Raw genomic sequence first — 22,752 nt, 5'->3', positions numbered from 1 at the left:
ACTACTACACAAATAATCACCCATACAAAAGGTTAAATTTGGTCATTTTTATTTTTTATTTCCACAGGTTAAAACCCATCATAATAGTCAAGAAATAATAAAAACATGTTCACACACTGTTTAGGGAAATAATTCTCTTGACACATGGCAATAAGAGTTGATTAGGCCCAGCCCAGTGCGAGATTTCCACAAATTCTCTGAAGCTGAAATGAACATGAAACCGGCAGGTCACATAAAGATGGAATTATTATTAAAAAAAACAAAAAAAAAAAGAGAACAAAAAAAAATAATGCATCATTTGCATGATCCGGCAAACAAAATAGATCCAGAACATAAACATACGATAAAAGCCGACAAAGCTGCACATGTAAACCATGTTCAGCCTCACTTCCATTTAAGACCCCCCCCCCCCCCCCCCCAAAAAAAAAAACCAAACAAAACAAACATACTGATAAAATTGGAGAGATTGTCATGGAGAAGTGAAAATGTGGAGCACCCATACGAACATGTTTAAATTGTCCAGTGGACCACGTGTACGACGTTTGCATGGTCCTGATGTAGACTGTGTCCAAACATTTTCATCCAGTGTGTGACATAAAAAGCCATTTATAAATACTGTACCCCCATCCCCCGTCCCCATATACCAATTTCTATTGCTATACATTAAGGTCCTTGTACAGTTGTATAGTACGCCTTTGAAACAAGCAAAACTAACATTCTTTTCTTTTCATTTCTATTAAGCACAAGCACCTGAAAGAGATCTGCTACTGGAAAGTACTTTTGACATTTTCACATTGCTTCACATGACGGCCCTTTTGGCTTTTTTAAATTAATAAAAAATTTTTTTTTAGATCATCCCTTTCAGCTGCGAAAAAATATCGCATCTCCTTCGTTGCGCCTGTGTGGGACTTACTCGGCGTGCTATCTGAGATGCGCCGATTTCAATGTCAGGGCTCCACCGTCGCCAAACCCACGGTGGAGCCGTTTGCGGGCTGAGCTGCGACATCAAAAGATCCTCTTTTGACACTTTCACACTCCTAAAAATTTGACTTCCACAGGCCTCAGCCCCAAAAACATAAAGCAAAATCCAACAGAGGTTCTCAAAACCTCAACATGCACCTGATACCATTTCAATTGCCTCGGATGCTGTAAATAAAGTTCAGATGGTCTAGTAGGCTTTTTGTGGTGTTGTTGTCACTCAGGAGAAGCGTACAGAATAATTTCCAAGGCAAAGACAGTCATCACCAAGTGACGTAAAGACAAGAAAAGGCCGACAGCGACATTTGAAGGAGCTGCAGGAATTTCTGGCAAGTACTGGCTCTTTCAACAACTTGCCGTCTTGTTCAAGAAGGAAGGAGGGACTTATCAAGAGGTCCAAATTGTCAAATTGAGCACAAACCTTTAAAGCTTCTGCTGGAAAGTGAAAGGAAAATGTCAGGAAAGGCCTAGCAGAACAGCCGACGTTTATTTGGGGTGAAGCAGGGGGGCTCTTAAATTATGGCAGGTGTGCTTACTCCCATGTGACGAGTTGAAACGTGTTTGATGACGAAGCAAATGTGTGCAAAAGTTGTCCCTCTCTGTCCATTCCAACAAAGACGGCCATTGTGGCCCAATGGCACAGTGTGGCATTGGCAAAGTCAATCATTCACGCTGCTTTTTGCCCTTGCGAAACACTAAATGGCTCTCTTTCAGCTGCTTGACCCACACCTATTATGTCAATAGACACTTGGGGGGGGGGGGAGAAATAAACCTATTCCATATATATTCCATATTGTTTAGGAAAAAATAACCATTATTCCATTTTGTATCTTTGGGGCAGAAAAAGGAGCTGATATTCACCATAAAATGAAACACAATTCTCGAATGACTGTTGATTGGGACTCGCTGGTCATGTGACAGACATCCCGCCCGTTATTTGGAACAGAACAGAGTCGGAATGGCGGCAAATAATGGCGGGATCCAATCAGACATTGTCACAGTGGCACTCTTTGGTGTACAGTATTTGTTGGGGGTGGAGGGGTGGATGTGGGGTGTTAAACCCTGCCATTGTGGTGGAATGTGAGCGGGATGTTATCTCCTCCCAGAGTGGAATGCATGGGTCATGCCTTTTTTTTGTTTGTTTTTGTTGTTGTTTTTTTTTGCGCTCCACACATAGCGCACTTTTCCTGCAAAGTGCTGAAAGTTGCGATGGCAGACTGACAAAACAAGGCACTCCAAAACATCCGTTGTCCTTCTTTGCTTTCCATCTGCACAGAGGTAGAGGGAGATGACGCCGGTCCGCAGAGAAACCGGGAATCGGGATGGGTCTCGCCGGCTTTCCGACTTCCAAATCTACGGAGTCCCCGGACATGACATGACTCGCAAAAAACAATTCAATCGAGGCCACAATATAAGCACACCAAATGCTAATTGGTGCGCACAAAATGCTCATTTGTGGCCTGCTGTGCCGTCGCACTTTGACCGCTTTACCCTGGTTTCAAAAAGGCAGGGTCAAAAACAACTACTAATATTGTCTGCCACCGGTAATATTGGGGCTAGATGCTGTTTTATTCATTTTTTCTCCTCGGCGAACAGAGAGGGCAGGGGTTAGCAGTTACGCGCGGAGGGGGAGGGGGGGAGGGAGGGAGGGAGGGAGCTATTTATGTTATTATAAATACCGTACAGTATTGAAAACATGAATATTGATTAAAGTGAAGTAAAAAGTGCAGCGACTCTAGTGAGGATAAACGGTTCAGGAAATGACCGAATGAAGTCACAAGTCAATACGTTGATAAAATGTTGAAGCAATCTGCTGTGATTTTCATTTGCGTAGGCATGACGCATATTCAGATGGGACATTTGACTTTAGTTCAGAGGCTTAAGATGGCCCCCGAAGGGTTTTAGTGGTTAGTGTGAGCGCCAGAGGAAGATAAGATAAAAACTCCTGGATATGCTTCAGGAGGGACGGAGTTCTGGGATGCTTGTAATAGCTGCGTGGGAGGGGTAAAATAAGTAGGGGGAAAAAAAAAACATCTTGATGTAAGCTCTGTCTATATGCCAAATTTTGATAAATGGGGGTTTGACCGGATTGTGGCCTCAACATTTTTTTCCCCCCCATGTCATGTCTGGGGCCCCGAACAAGGTACAAGGTTGATGTCAAAATAGGACTTGGACCCCCAGGGGAGGCGTGAGGTGACCCTTGGCAGATGATGTCAAAGGGTCCTCGGTAGCCCAGAGCCGTCTTCGTAGACTTTAGAAGCGGTCGTCTCGGAGTTGCGTCGGGGACTTGAAGGGTTTGAGCCCCAGGGTCCTTCGGGGCTGGACTCTCTCTTTGGTCCCGTCCAGGGTCGTGCCGCACGCCGCCCAGCCCAGGTCGATGAGCGGCGAGTCGGCCGGGTTGAGCGGCGCGATGCGAAACGACGGCAGCGTGGGCGAGCCGTTGGCGGAGCACGGCGCCGAACGCGAGGTGGCGAAAGGCGGCGAGAAGGGGTCGAAAGGTGAGCCTTTGTCCAAGGCGCACGACGGGTCCGCTCTGAGGGCGAAGGGGTCGCAGGCGGGTGAGGGGAAGGGCTCGTAGTTGCTAAAGGGGTTGGTCGGGGAGGGCCGGTAGCCCAGGGAGACACAATCCGAGCGGCCCGAGCGACGGCCGGCGCCCGAAGCGGCGCCGCCGCCCGCCGAGATGAAGCTCCATGCGTCGATGCGCGGCCGTATGGGCGTAGGGCGAGGGCGGGGGATGACACTGACCTCCAGGCGGCAGCTTTTGGGGCTCCAGAGGGCAGCGTTGGGGCGGAGCGAGCCGAGCGCGGGGGGCTTTTCCTCCGAGTCCTGCGTGTCTTGGCACAGCGGCAGGTCCAGAACTGAAAAGAACACAAAGCATTTATGAATCCCATTGGCAATTTTCAACTCGACTGGAACGTCACGACTGCAGTGGAGGCTTTTGGCATGCGCCACACGCGAGGCCCCCTCCGCTGATGAAAAGGGCTGGCATTTGCGATCAATTTGGCTCGGGAACGTTTCCAACTTTAGTATGTGTTGACCATGTGCGACGGTTGAAGACGCGTTTCCTTTCTGGGAGATTTTCGCCTCTTAATTGCACATAGTGTTTTATGTTCATTTATTGGCTTTATTTATTCAGATTTGACATCTATCTATATTTATGAAGACGGCTATTGTTTCTTTTTCAATGAATTCGATTGTTTGTAAAGTGCTTTGTTCCAGCCCTAGCTGTTATCAAATGCGCTGTATAAATAAAATTGCATTGCATCGTATATGATCCAGAATGTTGTTGTGCAGCTCGTTCACCCACCGAGCTGGGAGCCACGCGGGCCCGGACCGGACCTCCTCCTCCCGTCGCTGCTGCGCCCCGAGCTCTCGGACCCCGCGTCCCCGTTGGCGGAACGGAAGCTCGGGTTGTGTTCCGCCGGGCTCCCGTCGCGCCGCGCGCCGCGCTCGCGTCCCCTGCCGGGCGGCGTGGCGGGCGGCGGCTTCAGTTCTTGGCACCGCAAGGCTAAATCCAAAAGCGGCTTGGGAAGCGGCTCAGAGGCGGAGAAGGTGATGAGGTCGTCCACGACAGGGGGTTCCCCGACGGGGGCCTTAGCTGGTGAGCTCTCCAAAAAGGAGGCGGCGCACTCCTCAAGGGATGGAGGATTAGTTCGAGGGGGCACTTTCGGGGAGACGTCCAAGCATCGCCCCAAGCCGACGGAGGCCAAGAGGGAGCCGCTGCCCAGCAGAGCGCGGTGGGTGCTCTTGATCAGGCTGAGAGGTCTCCTGTCGGGCCTGGGGGAGCTCGGCGGAGAAGAGCCTCCTTCTTCGCTGCCGGAGTCTCCTTGGTGAAGAGCAAGCCGCAGGCCCTCCTTCGCCGAGGAGCCTGCAAAAAAGGCGCGTCGCGCTCTTCATTCCTTTGCAACAAGGACATCCGGACCAACACAAAGGTTTTGTCATTTTCTCAAAGCTTTTCGGAAAACCTTTTGACGTGGGTGCATTCATACACGAGGCACAAAACCATATAAATACATTACAAATGTAATTGAAATGTTAAAAAGCTCCTGACAATCATGACAAGGAGGCATATCAGCAAAGTCCATTTAGCAGTCTAATGGCGGCCGGTACAAATGACCTCTTGGGTCTTTCGGTCCTACAACGTCATTATATCACCAAATAAGGATTCCACAAGCCCGTAGGTCGGTCGTACAGAGCATACAAATAAATTCAATGACGTTTTACTTTTACTATAACAGTTCATGAGCCTTTTCAAAACGCATACAATCAAATCCATACTTTCCGATAGTCGTGCCGGAAGGATGTCATTAGAAGAAGTGGCGGCTCAATAAAAAAAATAAAAATAAAAAAAAAAATAAAAAAAACACGCAGTTGTGATGTCGATACGAGTCGAAAGACACACAATGCGTGAAAATGGCAGCGAACGGGGCAGCGGCGTGGTTACCGTTGTGAGCCGGGGGCGGGGTCGGCGTAGCTGGTCTGTACTCCTCAAAGTCGTCGGCGGCTTCTCCGTTCTCGTTGCAGTGCGACACCAACAGCTTGGCTCTCATTGACAAACTGCTCACGTGACAGCCAACGGGAACGCGCGATGAATAAAAGCCGCAAATTGGCGCAAATTGGCTTTGGAAAAAGGGGGACCTACCTGCTCTCCTGAGGACTGAGGCGCAGGACTTTAGGGCTCTTGGGACTTTTGGGGCTCTGGGGCCTCCAGTGGGGGCTCAACTTCAGCTCTCCGTTGGCCTGCTTATGCGACGGGGCCTCGAGGGGCCACGCCGGGCTCAGACCGAACGTCCTGCTGTTGTCGCCGGGACTAACTGTGGACAAACGCGAGCGTCGTGTTGAAGGAGCGGGCAACAAACGCGACTCGACGGCTCCCTCTGCTGCCGCAGCAAAGCAAGTGTACGCGAAGGAAGCAAAAGTTCCAACGGGAGGCGTGCGTGAAAGCGACGGAGGAGGAGGTGCGCTGATCCTCACGGGAAGTCACATAATATTTGCTTTCAAAACAGACTTTTGACAAAGAGCTTGTGTGCGGGCCACAGGAAGTGGAAGGAGGAGGGGCAGGCGGGGCATTTGGGGAAAAGGAGGAAATGACGAGTGGGTGGCCGCACCAAAGGAGGCGGTCGGGGAGGGACGCAAGGCTCCGACGCTTTGAGAAGAGGAATTGAAAGTAGAATCCACTCACGCTGGATGGCACGGAAACGCGGGCCGAACGACGGCGAGGAGCCCGAGCCCAAATCGGGCGAGTTCCGCCTCTTCTCCAGCCCGGGGGAAGCCTGCACCGTGATCTTGTGGATGAAATCTGACCCAAAAGAAAAAAAAAAGAGACACGAAGGAGTGAAATGTGATCGGAGTTGGAATTTTTCCCGCACCTTCTCTGTCTTGAGGGGACAAATCAGAACAAAAACAACAACCTTCCCCATTTCCACGCCTGGTCCTTCCGCACAATGCTGCGCCTTTCCTACGCTGGGCAGGTGACGGAGGAAAACGGACGGAGAGAGGAAATGGACTAACAAAGGCGCTGGGTGCAAATACGCTAGCAGGCAGGCCAAATCGGAAAGGAATGGGCGAGGGACATATACGGAAAAGGCCAGCCAATGCATCCACGGACGGGAAGTGGCCAGGCGTGGCCAGGCGCGGCCAGGCGCGGCCGGCAGGCAACCTCTCCCCATCAAAATCACCTTTCTTGGCCAACAATGTGAAAATGCTGCGTAACAAAGACTCCGGGAGTTCAACTAAGTCTCACTAACGGGGAAAATCCGCAACTGTGTCCACTATTGCCTCGAATAACTGCTTCAATTGCAAATAAAGCACAAAGTCGCAACATGCCAAACGTGCGTGCTGGAAAGGGGCTCTCGAGGACCGCACTTGGGCACGCCTGGTTTCGAGCATGTGCGAATGGTTACGTTTATGCTCTTCCGTTCGAAGAGACTGTCCATACTTTTGGTTATTTCTACGGGAAAGCTGTGCCTGCCAACATGGCCGCCCCGTTGACACACTTTTTGGCCTGCTCTAGTCTACTATCCAGTTTGTTTTTTCTGTAACAAGAGAGTCGGAAACACATGACCGGTCTCTGTCTGCTTTGGCGCCACCCATCCACTGGCGAATTGCGGCCATTTGTGGAACGAGCACACTTTGAAAGGGGTTTTTGAGTGGACTGGACACTGTTTTCCGGCCGTCGGTTCCGGGTCCAATTGCGGAGTTGCGCTAGTTCAGTACATTGTTCATTGTAGTTAGTTTTGATTTCATATTTCATTATTCAGTTAGTTTTAATTCTTAATTCATTTAATTCTTCTTCACATTTTTGAGGGCCTACACATGCACGAAAACTCACCAAGTTTGGCACACACATCAGGCCTGTGGGAAAATGTCACATTTTGAAATTGTCCTCCACGATTACATAAAATGGGACCAGAGCACCCACTCGGGATTTTTAAACGGAGCCCTATTCCAGTACATTTGCCCTAGTATTTTTTAATAAATGGATTATTTGTCAAGTACAAAAAAGAAAAGTCAGCAAGTATTGTATTGTATCCAATTTCCACCGTCCATCATCTCGCCTCTCACACACACAAACCTTGGGGCATGCTGATCTTTTCGCCGTTTTTGCTCTTGAGCTTGTGCTTCTTGAAGGTGCCCTTGCGCTTCTTGACGTTGGGCTTCTCCTGGTTCTGGTTCTGGTTGAGGTGCAGGATGAGCAGGCTGAGCTCGCGCTCAAACACGTCCTGCTCCCACTGGGCCAGCTGCTGCTCGCGCTGCCGCAGGAACTCCTCGTGCGACTTCTGCTCCAGCGCCGCGCGCTTCAGCTCCTCCTCACGACATCGCAGCTCCTGAAAGGAGAGCGGGTGGCAAAACGCAGAGCAGGATGTCCGCTTTCAGGACCGGCGGTTGAAATTGCTCGCTCATGGCGCACTTTTTGGGACCTTGCAACATTGAACTGAATTTGTTCGTGCCTTTTCCTTGGCGCGCAGCTCGTCAAACATGTCCTGGATCTCCAGCTTCCAGTCCTCCTGCAGCGAGTGGAAGGAGTCCTGCGGCATCTCCTCCATCACCTGCTGCTCCAGCGCCGTCAGCTGAGCCAGGATGGAGCCAAAGTTGGGCCTGCGATGGGGGTCCTGGTCCCAGCACTCTGAGTCACACAGCAAAGCGGTCGGTGGAAAAGGGGCAGAGAAATCCACTTCTTTTCGAGCTTTTCTTTCAATCCTTGAAGTCCTCAAACGAGGGAGTCCCCAAACCATTCATCTACCGACGCACCGGTGCCGGCTGAGTTTTGCCGATCGCAACGACGACGTTGTCCTTATCGCGCCGTTCTAGCGCAAACGTGTATTCAGACTTGCCGTGCCGGTTGTCTCGTTGGGGAAGGCCACGGCACCCACCTGACATGAGCTGAGCGAAGGGTTCGGGACACGTGGAAGGGATGGGCAGCGTCAGCTTGTTGACGGCCACGCCGTACGCCACGGCCAGCCCGTCGATGCCTTTGTAGGGCGCCTCTCCCGTCAGCAGCTCCCACAGCAGAACGCCGTAACTGCGCAAGCCACAACACACCACACTCCGCTGTGACTAATATTCTCGTTGGAGAAATTGCAGATTGCTACAGACGCGTTTCGCTAGTTGAACTGTTTCAGTAGACAGAAAACTAGCGGATTAGTGTGGGCAAAAGAAAATGCTAAAGTCGCTGAAATTCCTGATTCTGACTAGAAAACACTAATGTCGCTGAAGTTACCTGGGCCAGCATGACTGATTCTGAAGGCCCCGGGCAGATTAGAGTGACATAGCAACACACTGAAGCTGAAATCTGGTTGGATGAAAAGCCACACATTTTTTGTTTTCTTTTGTTTACATATTAACTAAAATATTGTTGCATTGTACAAAAACAATAACCTAGGAGAATGTAATGAAATAAATTGGTTCTATAAAGTACAGTATTCATGTATCGGATGGGTGCCTTTAAGAGGCGTGGCCTAGTACGACATCAGGATTTCAAGTAGGAGTTGCCCCTTGTGAGCATTCCCATTTTGCATTTGGGCAAGCAAAAAATAAAGCGAAATTACATTGAAAGAACTTTAAATGGTATCTTTTCCTACTTAAAAAAAAAAAAAAAAAAATCTTTTTAAAATTTTTTTTTTTTTTTTTTTTTACATTGGACACAGTGCAGTCGTGTTACCAAAGGAATGAGAAACAATTCCGTACACACAAACACACACGCCTGCCTTGCGTCCAAAGAAGAGCCTCAGAACTTGGATGGCACACACTGTCAATTATCTTTTGTCCGAGCACTGTGGCGATCCAACTAAATGCGGAGTGTGCAGGCCCTAACCTTTTTTTCTCCCTTCTTATTTTGCGCTTTAATTACAACTTGTGCACCATGCCAGTGTGCAGGGATGCAACTCCGAGGCTCGCCCTTTTGCCTTTGCGCGTCGTTAGCGGGGGGAAGACGACTCTTGGACTCATTTGGGAGCAGGCTGCCTGCCTGCCTGCCTGTTTGTTTGCTTGCTTGCTTGCGCTCTCATTTTGAGAACTGAACAGTAGCTGGAAGACGATAGTGTGACAAATCCTATTGGAAGAGCTAAGACATACTGAAGACCAACTCAATCTGGTTCCTTTATGTAGTGGAATAATCTTTGAAATGGACTAAAGCAGAATCGAGTTTGGACGCTCTCACTTTCTGAGAATCAGTTTCCTCTCATCTGCATAGCTGCAAAAGTGAAGACTCATGTATTATGATGATTAGGAGTAGTAGTCAAGAGCATCACAAGCCCCCTAAGGTCAGACTTTGGAGTCCCCTGTCCTAGTAGAACACATGATATACATGCACTAATTTGACACACACACACACACACACACACACACACACACACACACACACACACACACACACACACACACACACACACACACACACACACACACACACGAACATGCACACGCATCCATTTGCAGACAAAGGGCTGGAGCGCTGCTCCCTTCTGGGTCAATACAAGAGACAATGGCTCTGTGCAGTCCACATGTCCGCCAACAAAGCGCAGCGCATCATCACACGGCCGCCATCAATCGCCAAGTTGCTCCCTCCTCTCGCCCCCGCTAAGCCCTCGGTGCACAAGAGGCGCCGATGAAAGGCGAGTGAATAACGCGTCGCAAACTGCAAACGTCGGAGCACCCGCCCATGATCAGAAATGTGCTTGCGTGCATTCCAAAAAAACAAAAACACACACACACGCACAATAAGTTGAAGAAAGAAAACGAAATCCCACCTCCAAACGTCGCTGCCCTTGGAGAAGGTGGAGGACTTGATGACCTCGGGGGCCATCCAGGCGTAGGTGCCCGCCGTGCTCATCTTGGTGGTCTTGTGCCACTCCCTGGCCAGGCCAAAGTCGGTGATCTTGAGCGTCAGCGCCTCCATGCACTCGTTCTCGATGGCCTGCGCCAGAAGGACTGCACGGGAACAACGACGCGTCAACAACAGACACGGCCATGCCGGTCGTCCACAACCAGAAAAGAACACGAAAAAGTGACGGTGACACGCCGGCCACACTTTTTTCATTTCTTTTTTTTTTACAATTGCCTATAAGAATAGTTTGAAGTGTAAATAGGCTACAAATGTTTGTCAAAAATACACTCGCGCAGCAAAGGATCGTAACTTCCACGACAGCGTCAACACGCTTCCTGTACGGCTGAACAATTCATCCAACTCAAATCGACATCGCATTTGTAGTCGAATGCAAATGTCAAAGGCTGCAATTTGGGGGGAGAAAAACGCTTCATTTCGGTCGCTTGCTCGGCTTGCTTTATTTCCCATACATATTATTTATGCGCTGACTCGATCTGTTCGGTGCCGAAGAAGTTGACATAGCGTCAGCAAGCCCGCAAACCGTGCGAGGAAAAGTTTCACAAACCGGATGGACGCAAACACGAAAAGTTGAAGTGGTCTTGCCGCACGTCTGTTCGCACTATTGCGGTCATCCGACTTACGACTGTCTTTCATATGAATTCTTTTGCCTTTATTTGAGCCTGAATACAACCTTCAACACCAAAACATTTGCATCGAATAAAATCCGATGTTGTTTATCTTAATACTGATTGAGTTATTGCTTGTGTGGAGAAGAGGTCATGGGGGAAAAAAAAAAAAAAAAAGGGATCGCATATTAAAACACAAATGCAATATTGAGAGGGGGGGAAAAAAAAGAAGCAATTTTCACAATCATTTCGACTTCCTTGACACCAATGCTTCCATTCCCCTTCACCACAGCTTTGGCGCCATCTTGTGAATTTGCACAACAATCCACCGAGAACCACAAATAGGTGCGTTAGTCTAATTAAGCGTGGCCTATATTTGTGTCATGAGTGACTCGCTGGCTCTCTGACCGACATCCTGCGCAGCGGCGCTTGGCCCGGAGGCACAGCTTTTGACGTCACAAAGGAATGCATCACAAGAGGTTTTGTTGTCTGCTCCGGGCGTGCGCGTGCGCGTGCGCGTGTGCTCGCGTGTGTTTTAAGGGGTGGGAGCGATGCAGGCTTCCAAACGCAGGCACGCCACCGGAGCAACAAAATGACATTTAGCAGCCTCAGCACACATTCTTCTTCTGCTTCCTGAGTCAAGGCGGAGGGCATCCACGGGTCAGCCTCCAACCTGTCCCAACTTACTGCAACAACATTCAACAAGCAAGTCAAGCGGGGGCCCCGCCGGGACGCATCGTTGCCTTTGACCTCCGCGACTCCCGAGCGGGCACACGATTGGACAGATCGGGGCGAGCCACTCCAACCCGACGCCTCTCGCCCAGACAGCGCGCCGACGGCCCGATAGAGAAGCCCAAGCGGCGGCGTGGCCCAAAACAACACCGTGACGGATCTCCGTGGCAACGGCCGCATGTTTGCTATTGTTTGTTGTCGCGCGGAACACGAGCCAGTGCGTCAGTTTATCGGACTGACTCAACGCAATGGACACAGTTACGGATTTCTGCAGGCCATAAAAGGCCCGCTCGGGTTCTCACGTTCTCAAACTGTCGTTACACAATCCAGTCTGTGATTCAAGTGTCACATCGAAGATAGGCTGGGATACTTTCAGGGAACTCTGACATCATTACCAGTGTAATGTCATTTTGAGGAAGTTGAGTACAAAGCCTCCAGGGTATTATTTTCCTTCTTGGTAAGCTTTGGCTCAACACACGTGACCCAAAATCGGTTTCGGGCGCGCTAATGCGGGCCTCTACCAAGGTGAAAATGCTCCGTTGCTCCGATGATAATTGGCGCGTTGAACCAAATGCTCAAGTTCAGAGTGCACTGCGGTCGTCCAAGAGTACTGGAAGGGCCACGTGACTAGTCGCCTGTGGTTTGGTTGTAGACAAAAGACGTGTAGGTTTCAGATCAAATGAGAAATAGGAGACAAAAGCCCAGCTTTGGTTTCATGGTATGTACACGTCGACGTGTACGATGAACGACGTGAAGGGCGGCAGCTTTTGTTCGGAGCCACCCACTTTTCAAGTGAGCAAAACTATTGGAACGGACATTATTCGTGAAATGAACTTGGAGCGAACGGCATTGACCATGCGTTGGCATCACCCGCCCCAACTTGCAAAAATGCCACCAAGCCTGCGATGACTTGACCACACTGTTGCATTCTTCATTTGAAATGCTTTTGTGGCAGCCTCTTTCACTTCTTGTTTATTTCTGGGGGTTTCTCTCTTTCGCTCTCTCCAGTCTCCTCGTCAGGAGATCAAATGCACGCTGGGTCGGGCGACGGACGGTGATTCACATCTCATGGTGACTTTACATTTTTACACATCTTTAAATCTGTCCATCTCCTGGGGGCCAGCCAGAGAGCTTCCAAGGATTCAAATGATCTTGAATGGGAGCACCTGCGCCAGCTCTCATTCAATTGTGTCAAAATCGTTCTTTGGCCTCAAGGTCATTACAGAGGACGTGGTGTACTCGTTACTCTGCACCTCACATCATTTCTAAAACCCAATTACAACCATCCCGTGTGCTTTTAAACCCCCGTCCTGCCGCTCCCTCCGCCCCTCGCACCCGTAGGCGAGTGAAGCATTCCGCCAGGGCGGGGGCTTTCCCCGGGAAGAACGGGAGCTTTGTCGTCCCCCCCGCGCCCCCCGAGGGACGAGGCCACGGGCTGACAGACAGCCCGGCAACCTCTGACCGAGCCGAGCGGAGAGGCGGAGCCGAAGCCCTTCAAGGCTACAAGATGGAAGCTGGCAGGTGATTTCGACCAGTCATTCCCAACAGCTACTGTGCCACAACAAAAATGGTCGTTTTCACAGTTAGGGACACAAAACCATGCCGCCTGCACCAAAGTCAGGCTAAAGTATCACAACTACGGATGTTCGCTACCACTTTTTATTCCCAGACCGATACCAGTACGAGTATTCACCCGAGCGCTCATTGATACCAAGTACAGACGCCACTAATACTTCAAAAAAAATTATCTCCAATTTTCTTCATTTTCTTATTTTGACATGAATCATGTTTCCGCGTTACAGACATCGCATTAAAGTGAAAGATACAAAACTTTCCAAAATTGGAGATGTGTTTTTCATAGGACAGTGACGTTATGATACATAACATCCCAATTAACATATTGACAGTTAATTCTGAACAAAAACCTTTTTGTCTTTTTGACACTCACGATCATTCACCCATGTGTCAAAATGGTAGACTTAATGTCCTTTTTTGTTTTGTTTTTTCTTTAAGTATTGCTGGCTGGTATCAGCATCCTTCGCAGCAAGCGGATACCTTTAAGTAAGGCCGGTGTCAGTCCGATACTGATACCTGGTGTGTGCGTGTCGGTACTCGCCCATCCCAAGCCACAACACCAACAGTGCCCCTCGCGCACACACGCACACACAGACACACACGACGGTCCTGAAATTCCTGAGGAAGGCTCCCATTAATGATTCTCTGTGCAAAGTATCTCGGCCGGGGGTGCCTTCAAAATGGTCACTTATTAACAAGCCAGTGTGTCGAAACGCGACCTTTGCGCAAGACTACCCCAGGGGTGACTCTGTCTCCGTGCGCCGCGGTTCAAATCCAAGACTGCAAAGCGTCCAAACAACAGGACAAATGGCAAAAGAAGGAAAGTCCCTTTTGAGCAATCTTGTTTGCCTTTGTGCCACATCTGAAGAAGCAAAAGGACACAGGCGCACACAACATGGTGCGCTCCAGCTACTCCTCTGTTGTTTACGGGCATATAATTGTGAGCTCTCAATACTTCTTGGACGCAACTTCACTATCTCTCGGGCATGAAAGGAAGCGCAATGGAACCACGCATTCGGAAGAAGAAGTCAAAGATGAGATGGCCACTTTGAGCCCTGCAAAGAGAAGGCGCCTATTTTCTTCCTCCTTTGCTCGGGAGCCGTCTTGTGATCGGAACTGCGCAACAATTTGTAAACAAAAGTTAGCTCAGAGAGATGGTGACGAACAGCAATTCTGGAAGGTGTTCATTTCAAATTAGGAATGAATATTACGGTGGACAGTACAGGGGTTTAAATTAGGGCTGTCAAAGTTCAAGCATTAACTATGGAGATTTACATTTTATAACGCACTAAAGAAAAAATTCATAAAAAAGAACTCTGTTAACTCCCGTGTTCTTGACTTCCCGTAGCAGCTGACCTCTGCTCACTGTGCAGCCAAACTTGAAGGAGAGTCGCTGCTGTTTTACTTCAAAAGGTTGCTCGACAACTCATTGAGGAAATTCAAAATAATTTGCACACTTTGAAAAGCCAAATTCAAATACCATATCAGTTGTACGTTCTTCGGTGCATCGTTCAACTTTTGTGTTTTATACAATACCATTTTATTTTTTTCGCACATTTCATAACAGCTACAGCTGTAACAAAGCACTTAACATTACAAAAACAAAACAGCAATACTATAACAAGTGAAAAAGCAATAAATTAAAAGACAAAATACTATATACAATAGACAGCGGAAAACAGACAGCAGTCAGTCGATCACGTCGGATCAAAAGCTTCGTACTCGTATTCAAGGATCAAAGAAAGCCATTACAACAGTCTTTGAATCAAAATATACGTTTCATTTTTTTCCCATATGAATTCCAAGATTTTACTGAAATATCGATTCCAAGCTTTGTAAAAAAAAGTGTCGTTGAAAAATACGATTCATCGCGATTAATGATGGAACATTTTGCGATTAATTTGTTAAAAATGTAAACATTTGACAGCACTAGTTTAAATGTATGTGCAATAAAAAACATGGTGCCATTCATTTAGAGGGAAAACATTTATTCATTCCATTTTGGAAGAAGGCTGTCTGACAACAAGACTGCCCCCAATTCAAAATACAGTACACCACCTTCCATCGCGGGTTCCAGCTCTGCGGTGCCGCTATTTTGTGGATTTTGGATAACTCTCATTCTGCTCTAATGCTCGTTCATATTGCATGTAATTCCACTGTTAACCACTACATGGCAGCACACTTGTTTACTTTGAGATGTGTTACTTTGAAAGAAGGAGAACAAAAGAGGAAGTATTTCAGAGCAGCCTAGTTTTTGTTGAAAACGATTGATGATTGTCATCCACTGTAATGCTGCTTTTTATGCCTACAGAATGCGATGGCTGGGATTTATTTACTGGAAACGTGTAGAGGGATCACTTTACTGTTACACAGTTTGTACTATTTTTGTGTTATCCAATTCGCTTACTCTCTCTCAATCTATCATATGTCTTTGCATTGTTGTAAAAGTGTGTTCAAAGACATTAAAAATGTAATTGCGACACTCCAATTTTATGTCCTGTAAATTTCCAGATGGCAGTGCTATTGAACTTCCACAGTGCAGCCATGGCGAGTCAGCTGAGCGGGGCATGATGAGGCAGAGACACATGCAATTGGGTGACATTTCGGCCATCTTGTGTTGGACACGAGCCGTGGGAACAAACAACAGTCGAAATGTGAATTTTAACTTGCACCTTCTGACTAAAAGGAATGCGGCGAAACTCATCCAATCGTGTCTAAAATGGCCCCTGCATAACAGTGATGTGATCTCCCCCACAGCCCCGTAAGTCGACATGCTTAAACATTAACACGCGCACACACATGCAAACACTGCAAAAGCAGCGACCGTCTCACACACACTTATGCGGGGGATGTTTGGATGTGTGCATCTGGTGAATGAAAACATGCTGGTGGAGGCATGGATCACGCCTGTCCAATCGCAGAACAAGAAAAAAAAAAAGAAAAAGATAGCACCAAAAAAAAACAAAAAAAAAAAACAGACCTGTTGATCCCAGAACTCTAACTGACTTCTTCCTGAAGAGGAAAAAAAAAAAGGTCAGTGAGTTCCAAGTGCTTAGCGTGGCGCATTTACAACCACACTTTTACGGCATGTAGCGATGGGCTATTTTGGGACTTAAAGAAGGTTTTGCAAAGATATCTGACAACAATGCACTGTGGGGGTACTTTCCTTGAAATACAGCATCAGTTGCTAGGGGGCTGAGGAGGTTAACGCGTGTTACACAGGTTCACAAATGTGTCGAGTTGGCACGCGTGCACCTTGCACAGGTTTGGGAGCGGCGACTGGGGTCCAACATCGGATGTTTGGATCAAACCAAGTCAGCAAAGGCGACCCGCTGCGGTTTCACTCACTACTGTTGAACGATCGCACTAAATATTCAAAATAAAAGAGCTCGACGTATATATGTCATAGATTTGCCAACTCTCTTTTTTATCCAAAGCAGGCAAATAACATGTCATTTCGAAAGTGGAGTGGCCGGCAGTGGAAACAAACATGCAATTTAATCTAAGTCGGGCCTAAAATAAGATTTGACTGTTTGCTACGCTGCCCTGACGTCCACTCTCAAAAGGGGATAGGAAAAGACTTACTCGGGGAAAGACAGAAGATGCAGAAGCAGAATCCAGATGGGGCTTTCTACGGAAAGAAGCCACATTTCCTCACCTCAATTTCCAAAATAATAGACAACACACCTCAGAAGATGTCAAAATGTCAAGCATCTGGATATGGAATGATTATAAAAGGACTAGAAAGCCCGATAACGCATTGCTGCTTCATTTCCAGGTAGCGCTTCATACAGAAAGGAACCATCCTTGCTAGCCTAAACTTGCCAAGTCCAAATAGACAAAACACACCTCAGTAGACCACAAAAAGTAAACTCTCTCGATATAGTACGTCACATTATAAAATCAGTGATGAGAGGTCAAGTCCTTCCAGGGAAAGACAAAATGTACATAGACAAATTCCAGGCAGCGCTTCATTTGCTAACCAAAACATACTCACTAAAAGACAAAGCACCCCTTGGCTGATGATCTATTAAGTCAATTGTTCACTTCAAGAGCATCCTTCAAACAGCAACAACTGTAAGGTTTTCTTTCAAAGCTTTTTGTGTGTGCGTGCATTGCAGCTCCAGTTCACCACAAAATGGCAACGGCAGAAAAGAAGAAGTACTCTTAGGGAACTCGTGGCGTAATCAATGGCGTTGTGCGCAACCGCTCGTGTCTATTTCCTTCACTTTCATTTTATTTCGGTTCATCAACACGTCTAGCTAAACGGGCCGTTTTGGGAAATAAGCCTCCGCCGCCGCACGACATCAGGATATCGCTCAGTGTTATAACGGGCCAGTTGCCGTACAGACAAGTAGAGGCAGGCCTGCAACAAGGCACACACAAAAAAAAAAATCAAAAACTGGGACGTGATAGGATCTGATAGGGTCGCACAGAGAGGGATTGTGTCGGTGAATCCGCCACGCGAACGTAGCGACTCTTGCTTTCGGAGCCTTGCCGGTCTACCGGACTCGGTCGGGTGAGGAGGCAAGATCATATCCCCAGAACTCCACACAGAAACTGGAGTCACTTCGAAGCCTGGGATGGGGACGCTTTCAACATAGAATGTACAGTATAGTGGGGGTGGGGTCATTTTGGAGCAGGGCAGATAGAATCACAGAGCCGACCGCCAGCGATTGTATGCAGCCTGGCAGGAATGATAATAACAGAGGGGAGCTTGTTGTCAAACTCAGGTGACTCAGTGTGACGGGCCAAACCGCTTTGATGACCAGGTCTCGATTCCAATCGAAGTGCAGCCCCATTTGGGATTCTTGAACTTTGCTGCAAAGGCGTGGTATTTGGCTCTATCAACAACGCATATTTGCCAGCCTCGCAGCGCCAGCTGGCGCCAAGGGGCCTCGGCCTACCTTTTTGCGGATCCCTGCTCGGATCCCATAAAGCAATGGCATAGTAACAGCTCAAAACAAATGATTTTAAATACAAGCGGCGCTATCTTGGGGTAATGGGAGACATCAACTACTTACTTTTGTAAGACTGGATTCTTGATGTGTTTGTTTATAGATGTACTGTTCCGTATATTTTTGTTACGGAAATAAACGTTTAAGTCTCAAGCGTGAAACTCCCGAGCGTTTTTGCGTGGCACGTAAACTTTGTTGGCTGCTTGATATATTGCTGCCATAAAGGATTACATTCTTTGATAAAGCTTGGTCAAGGGTAACCTATGCTGCGGTGAATCGAGGCACTTTTCCTAAGCATTTTTAGCATTCAAACAATAGTTTGGGTCATCTCATCTTGGACGGATCCATGGCAAAAATAAAAAAAACACGCTCTAAAGAGGTCCTCTGCCTCATCTGTGAGCCTGTTGCACTTAGTTGCCACTGTTTGTTTTGTTTTTTTTCCAACTTTCTCTCTGCGACCCAGTACCGAATATCCGATGGACGGGTAGCGGTTCGCGGCCCAGCGGTTAGAGACAGCTGCCGTAAATGCAGCCCCATGGCTGGATGGGGATACTGACCTATAAGCAAGCTACAATAGCAACCGCACTTGAGTGAATAGCTCTACTGAAGCATCAGCCTTGTGGTAGACCTTGCAAAAAGGTTGTCTTTGTGCTCACTACAGCCTTGTAAACACCAACAAGCTACATAGGAGGAACCATGAGGGCGATCCATTGACAAGGCTCGACTGTCCTCATTGCATCAGTCTACACCATCAAAAATAGCTAACGGAATTTTACATGATCAAAAAATAGGGATAGAAGGGACGCAACAATCTTTTGTGGCGTTCAAATGAGCATTCTGATGGATTACACCTTCACAAATAGCCAAAGGAATTACCGTAATACCCCATATATTCGCATTCGGGAATTTACCTGTGCCGCTTTTTTTTTCACCCATCCTCTGTTATTCCCTGGCAAATTCACCTACTATTTATCTTGAAACACTTTCTCTAACGCTAACACAAAATGGCATCAAAGCCCTGGATGATAGCAAAATTGTAATCTGTGCAAAATTGTAATCTTGTAATCTCAATAGGAAGTATATTGAGGTGACACGGCGTATGTTGCGGAGAAGCTCATTTTAGCCCGAGCTATAAGCGGAAGTTCTTAGCCAATTGAAAATTTCGCTTGATACAGCGATTGTAAAGTGTGGCAAGCGGGCTCACTGGAGTCGTCAATCGTTGCCTAAGGACAATTCAGTCAGGAGTTACCTTGATACGCATATGATTCATCTTAAACAACCGTTTACTTTTTAAACATTTAGGTACAATTCTTATGTAACTTATGTTTAATATATTTTAATTGAAAAATTACACTGCTCAACCGCTAATTTTACTCAGAGGTGGCTCTGTATGTTCTTAAATATAATTTTGACACCGATTTAAAAATTGCCTAATTGCTTTTGTGGCACATCAGTTTTTGATCTTTTTTTTTAATTGTTTATATATTTTCATTTTTTGTTTTTAAGTTTGACCAATAAAAGCTTGCGCAATATGGATTTTACTTGCGTTGTAATTTTTAGCTATGTTTCAGAAGGAAAATGCCACCTATTGCTGAACCTAACCCTTAATTCACAAATATTACAGGAGATATTACTGTATAACAGGGGTCACCAAGTCCGGTCCTCAAGGGCACCATTCCTGCATGTTTTCCATCTCTCCCCGCTGATCATTTCAATCAGGTGTGTTGCAGCGGGGAGGGATGGAAAACATGCAGGATTGATGGATGCCCTTGAGGACCGGACTTGGTGCCCCCTGCTGTATAACATATATTATTATTATTACTATGAAAACCTAATGTGCTAGAGAAAAAACAAGGGCAATTTCAGATTCAGTGCAAAAAAAATTCATGGAGATTCCGATTGAAAAAAATCCAGACGGAATGCGTTATTTAAGTGAGGTTTGAGAACATCTCGGTTCCAGGATACACCCAGCATGGGCCATCGAGGACTTACTGTTGTTGGACTTGAGGTCTCGGTGGATGACGGGCACGATGGCCTCGCTGTGAAGGTAGAGCATCCCGCGAGCGATCTGCACGGCCCAGTTGACGAGGACGTGAGGCGGGATGCGGCGGCCCGCCAGCGCCCGGCTCAGAGGCCCGCCCGAGGCGTACTCCATGATGAGGCACAGGTTGGGCTCCTGCAGACAAACGCCTTTCAGGGCGATGATGTTGGGGTGGGTGAGCATGGCGAAGAGACGCGCCTCCTGCCGGACGTTCTGCGCCGTCACGCTGATGTCCTCGTCCGGGTCCTGGCGGGCGGCCTTCACCGCCACCAGCGCGCCTCGCCACGTACCGCGGTACACCTTCCCGAAGCCGCCCACCCCGATCACCTCCTGGAGGCTCAGTTCTCGGAAATTCACCACGGCAGGTTCAAACTCGCCCAGCTCGCTGACCACGGCGCTCCCCGGGAGCTTGCCGTAGCCGCTGGGTTTGAAGGAGCCATAATTGGAGGGGAAGATGCCCACCTTGTTGTTGACCTTCCCCGCCCACCAACCTTCATCGCCGGAGATCTCTGAGTCCAGAGAGAGCACCTCCACCAGGTCGCCCTTGCGTAAGGTGAGCTCGTCTTTGCAGGACGCCTCATAGTCGAACAAGGCTGTCCACACGGGGTTGGTGAAGTTGCCTTTTTGCGATTGTTCCAAGTTCTTCCAGTTGGACAACGGGCCTCGGCTGAATATGTTCTTCAGCGGCTCCATGGAGCCTCCGACGCTTGTTTCGACTGGATCGGACTCTGCACCCCCAGGGTTTGAAAATAAAGTACAAAGGAGTACTTTATCGCGCCTCGCTCCCTTTCCCGTCTGTCTCGTTGGTTCATCTGGGATGAGTGAAATGTTCAAAAGTGAGGATCGACTTGAAAATAAACAGCGGCTGGGCTAATTCGACTGGAGAGGAAACAAACGCGCGCCGCATCTTCGGGGGCCAGGTTAGGATGGTGGGAATTCAGGTCATTCGCAAATTTGGTGCCGTGTGGTCTCAAGTCACGCGCTGTGTGGTTTCCAAACACATCGTTAGAGCACAATATAATGTCATGGAATCACTAGACTATATTTCACACCCTCATAATGAGAGCAAATAAAGCTCGCTCGCTTGGCACCAGCTGAATGCTGCTATTGAAAGCTTGCAAAGACAAGAGGCTGACAGAGGTTCATCAAGCTTTTCTGACTTCGAGGTCTGTTTTTAAATATTTTTAGCCATTGCTTAGAATTTAACACTGCTATTTAAGGATACAATGGCACAATCAAAAAAAAAAGGGGGAAAAAAAAGAAACATGCTCACAATGGTTCATCAAGGCTTTCTGACTGTACTCTTCGGGGTCCTCAGTGAAGGTTTAAAAATGACAAAGAAAAGTCGAGGAGCTGACAAAGGTTCAGCAAGGCTTCCTGGCTGGACTCTCAGGTCTGTTTTTCAGAACTTTTAGCCATTAGCTCGAGGTGAAAACTGCTTTTGGACGCTGGAACGCGTAGGAAAAGGCAAGAAGCTGACAGAGGCACTTCAAGGATTTCTGGCTGGATTCTAAGAATTGTTTTTAGCCATCAAGTCAAGTCAAACACTGCTATTGAATGACTCAAATGGCTGAAAAGACAAGACGCTGACAAAGGTTCACCCAGGCTTCCTGACTGGACTCTGAGGTCTGTTTTTAAGTATTTTTAGCCATTAAGTAGAGTGGGCCAGCACAAGCAGGAAGCGCAGAGGAGTGCAGAGAAGAATAGCAGGAAAGGGAGCATTCAGCCGAGGCGGGCCAGTGTTTTTACGACAACTTTCAGGGGTGACCACTGCGCATTTCCCCTCCAAACTTCAAGCAAAGTGGTCAAAACCTCAAGGAAAATCCCACAGGAGACACAACGATACTGCTCCCAAACAACATGCCGGCCGGCCGGCCCTTATCTGTCCAAAGTGGTGGACCTCAGGCTCGTCCTCATCCTCACGGTGCTGGTTCCTGAACGGCGTTGAGCGGCTAGTCCGGTCCGTTGCGCCACTCCGACGGACACGAAGGGACTTTCCCGTGTTGAAAACAGCGATAATAATCCCATCTAGATCTTATTATGATATTCCGTTTCTTCGCTCCGTGGACCTCGAAACAACTTCTACGTCCGTGCTAGACGAGAGGGTGGGGGAGTCACAACTTTTTCCCTTCCCGACCGGAAGTCAGGTGACAGGACGCCAATAAAGTTAGACCCCCTTATCGAAGCGCGCTTCCGGCCGTGCCTTACAAAGTAAAATCGAGTCGCGATTGAATCTGCGCGACACAAAGAAATCAGTCAAACGGAAGTCCGCGTGGCGTGGAAGTGCTTTTCCTCATAACCTTGCCTAAATGTAATGTCGGTAATAATTAATACATTTACAACTTTCCTTTGTGGTAGCGTACTTCCCGAGCGAGTGCCTGCAACTGCAAAACCACAAAAATAAAAGCTTTAAACCCAGACACATTTTGCTTCTAAAAATGTCTGAGGCATATATTTTCCATTGTAAAAAATGTAAGGGACACCGTCGAACAAAAATGTCACAAAAAGTGTACAGGA

The 22,752-nt window shown here is 47.9% G+C and overlaps 1 protein-coding gene across 1 annotated transcript; it reads right to left on the bottom strand.

The window, feature by feature from the left end:
* Positions 1–421: 421 nt before the first annotated feature.
* LOC147150706 (mitogen-activated protein kinase kinase kinase 11) lies at positions 422–22,356 on the bottom strand. The gene is made up of 10 exons (XM_086017715.1): positions 20,187–22,356; positions 10,227–10,407; positions 8,352–8,500; positions 7,929–8,104; positions 7,553–7,805; positions 6,161–6,277; positions 5,621–5,792; positions 5,423–5,535; positions 4,286–4,846; positions 422–3,836 (listed from the first exon to the last, which is right to left on the bottom strand). Exons 1-10 carry the CDS (start codon positions 20,926–20,928, stop codon positions 3,232–3,234), a joined length of 3,069 nt encoding a protein of 1,022 aa, XP_085873841.1. The 5' UTR covers positions 20,929–22,356; the 3' UTR covers positions 422–3,231.
* Positions 22,357–22,752: the final 396 nt, after the last annotated feature.

The sequence above is a fragment of the Filicampus tigris genome, chromosome 2, assembly GCF_054856515.1.
Source record: "Filicampus tigris isolate MCC_2025a chromosome 2, RoL_Ftig_1.0, whole genome shotgun sequence".
NCBI lineage: Eukaryota > Metazoa > Chordata > Actinopteri > Syngnathiformes > Syngnathidae > Filicampus > Filicampus tigris.
This window is presented reverse-complemented; position numbering and strand designations above follow the sequence as displayed.